General features: G+C 44.3%; 1 protein-coding gene across 1 annotated transcript in view; it reads left to right on the top strand.

Moving 5' to 3' along the window:
• Nucleotides 1–666, top strand: part of LOC123069164 (subtilisin-like protease SBT3.9) — a gene marked incomplete at its 5' end in the record, with an annotated part of 3,868 nt that extends 3,202 nt beyond the window's left edge. The window contains 1 exon segment of the mRNA XM_044491944.1: nt 1–666. This exon segment is cut by the window's left edge and continues 1 nt beyond it. Within this exon segment, the coding sequence (XP_044347879.1) occupies nt 1–519 (519 nt within the window).
• Nucleotides 667–2,594: the final 1,928 nt, after the last annotated feature.

Here is a 2,594-nt window from a genome sequence, read left to right as displayed (position 1 = left end):
GGTGAGCCAATCGAAGCGGAGTCGGTGCCGAGGAAGGTGGCTGATCCCTTCGACTTCGGTAGTGGCCACATGGATCCTGACAGAGCCGCTAACCCTGGCTTGGTTTACGATGTGGATGCAAGAGAGTACAACAAGTTTTTTAATTGCACCCTTGGATCGTTCCATGGTTGCGAGTCCTACCAACTCAATCTCAATCTCCCGTCGATCGCTATTCCAGACCTCAAGGACCACGTCACGGTTCAACGCACTGTCACAAATGTGGGGGCAGTCGGAACAACTTATCATGCGGTACTTGAAGCTCCAGCAGGGGTGATCATGTCCGTGGAGCCATCTGTGATCACATTCGCCAAAGGAGGTAGCACAAGCATGACATTCAGAGTGTCGTTCGCTACAAAGCGGAGAGTGCAAGGTGGGTTTACCTTTGGGAGCTTGACATGGTCAGATGGAAATACGCACTCGGTTAGAATTCCCGTCGCAGTAAGGACTGTGATACAGGACTTTGTTGCGGATATATCTTAAATACATCAACTCAATAGTGTGTCATTGTTCATGCACTCATGTACTTGGCATCGAAAAATGTAGGGAACACTAAAAATCATTTTCTTACAATAGTATGAAATAAACATGGTAGTCCTCCATGATTACTGAGATGTATTGATCCTTTTATATGTCTATATACTAGCAAAACATTGTATGGTGGCGCCGCGTGTCCAAGGGAGCACATACTTCGGGAAATTTTAATAAAAGTATGTACTTGCATCGTCTCCCCTTGGATAGTAGAGTATTTCGTCAATCCCTTGTGTCACAAGAAATTTTATCTATGAAAAAAAGCAACGAGAACAACGTGAATCACAATATAGTTACACATATTGAAATAATGCTCTAGCAACTCATTCAAAAGTCCAATCTGATGAAGAGAGATGGGCAATGTATTTCAACCCTCACCCCCATCATGTCTAGGGCCACAAGATCTTTTATTTTAATACTGTGTTGGCAGGGTTTTGAATTCAAGAGCTTTTGGCTCGGTTACCATATTGAATTCATGCTCAAGCCAACTCATCTAAAAGTCTGAACTAATGAAGAAAGATGGACAATATATTTCATGAAACACACATGGACAATCATCGTCTGGAATGTGGCATGGCTTTGTACATAAAAGAGGCATAAGAAGGCTAGCAGGTCCGCAAGTGATAGGACGCAACAGCATGTGGAGATGACCAAAACAAGGGCTAGTATCACTTTACTTTGTAATTCTGCAGATGGAGGACAAAGGAAGTTCGGGACCAACTCGTGCCTAGAAATTGTGATTTCCGCACTTGTGGAACCTCTCTCCAGCGTTCCGCCCATAACGTGTGACGTATGTCACTACATTCCTTCCGCGGTACAGACAGGGTACTATGGGGAGAGCTACAAGATCAGGAGCCTGGCTTGCGTTGGCCATTTCGACCGCTAGGGTTCTTACTGGAATTAGGGATCGGGGTATGCGAGCATGGGAGGTCCTTAAAATATCTTTGTGAATGTGGCACCATTGTGAAGCAGCATGATGGAGGCTGGTGGAAGTTGCCGTTTACAGGAATACAGAGCATCGGTACAAACTGGCACAAGACATCATGGTCGTCATGTATCGAATGGAAGTCGTCGTGCGCGTGGGTCTGCCAGACCACTATATGGCATTACTTTGGACGGACCCTACCCTATACAAGCGGTAGTTATCTCACATGGCCCATATCCCCACGCGAACGAAAGGTCGGCGATTCCATGGTCAGGCGAGCTCGTCTGCTCCTATAAATTTGAAGCATAATTTTGGAGAAGTATGGTCCCTAGTTTTTATACTATTCTATGGCAGAACTTAGGCGAGTGTTATTACAGGTGTTATGGTCACACTTGAGGTGTCACTAGAAATGAGTTGACTAGCTAGATACCTACAAGACTTATGAAGTGATTGTGGAAATGTTGGAAATATGAAGTTTCTAGGAAGACAAAAATCTTAATAATAAAAAGTAATAGCACAAGAAAATTGGCTTCTATGACAAAACGGCTTTATGGAAAATATAACCCGTCATATAAGTGACCACATCCATGACGGTCACAACCATAGTTTAGAAAAAATATAATTAGGAATTCATTGTGCATCATGATCATTGCATAAGCATCAGTTGTTTAAGGTCAATTCTAGGCGCCAGCCATGCACTAGCCGTCACATGCTGTCCCATGTAGCCGTCCGATCCTTCTATCCCATCTCGCACGAGATCTAAGAAAATAGCCATGCACTTGGCGGTCGCACCTCACCGGCACGTCGCGCTGCCCGCATCTGCCCTTCCCTGTTTGCCCTTGCCATCAACCGTTGCCCCTGTGCTCGTCGTCGATGCTTGCTGCAAAAAAAGTTGCTCCGCGTCACCGTCCAGTTGGATCCTTTGAAAAATGCTGGTTCTAGCAAAACAAGACTACCATGGTAACAAAAATAAATGAAGTTTCAAGCAAAAATAATCTCTGTAGGACAAATCTGAGAAAGTCGATTATAGCAAACAAAAAAGCCAAATCCAGCAAAACACAATGCTGGTTCGAGCAAAAAAAAAGCTCAATAGCAAAAACAC

This window comes from Triticum aestivum, chromosome 3B (assembly GCF_018294505.1).
Source record: "Triticum aestivum cultivar Chinese Spring chromosome 3B, IWGSC CS RefSeq v2.1, whole genome shotgun sequence".
Lineage (NCBI taxonomy): Eukaryota > Viridiplantae > Streptophyta > Magnoliopsida > Poales > Poaceae > Triticum > Triticum aestivum.
Note: the sequence above shows the minus strand (reverse complement) of the source record. Positions and strands in the feature narration are given on the sequence as shown.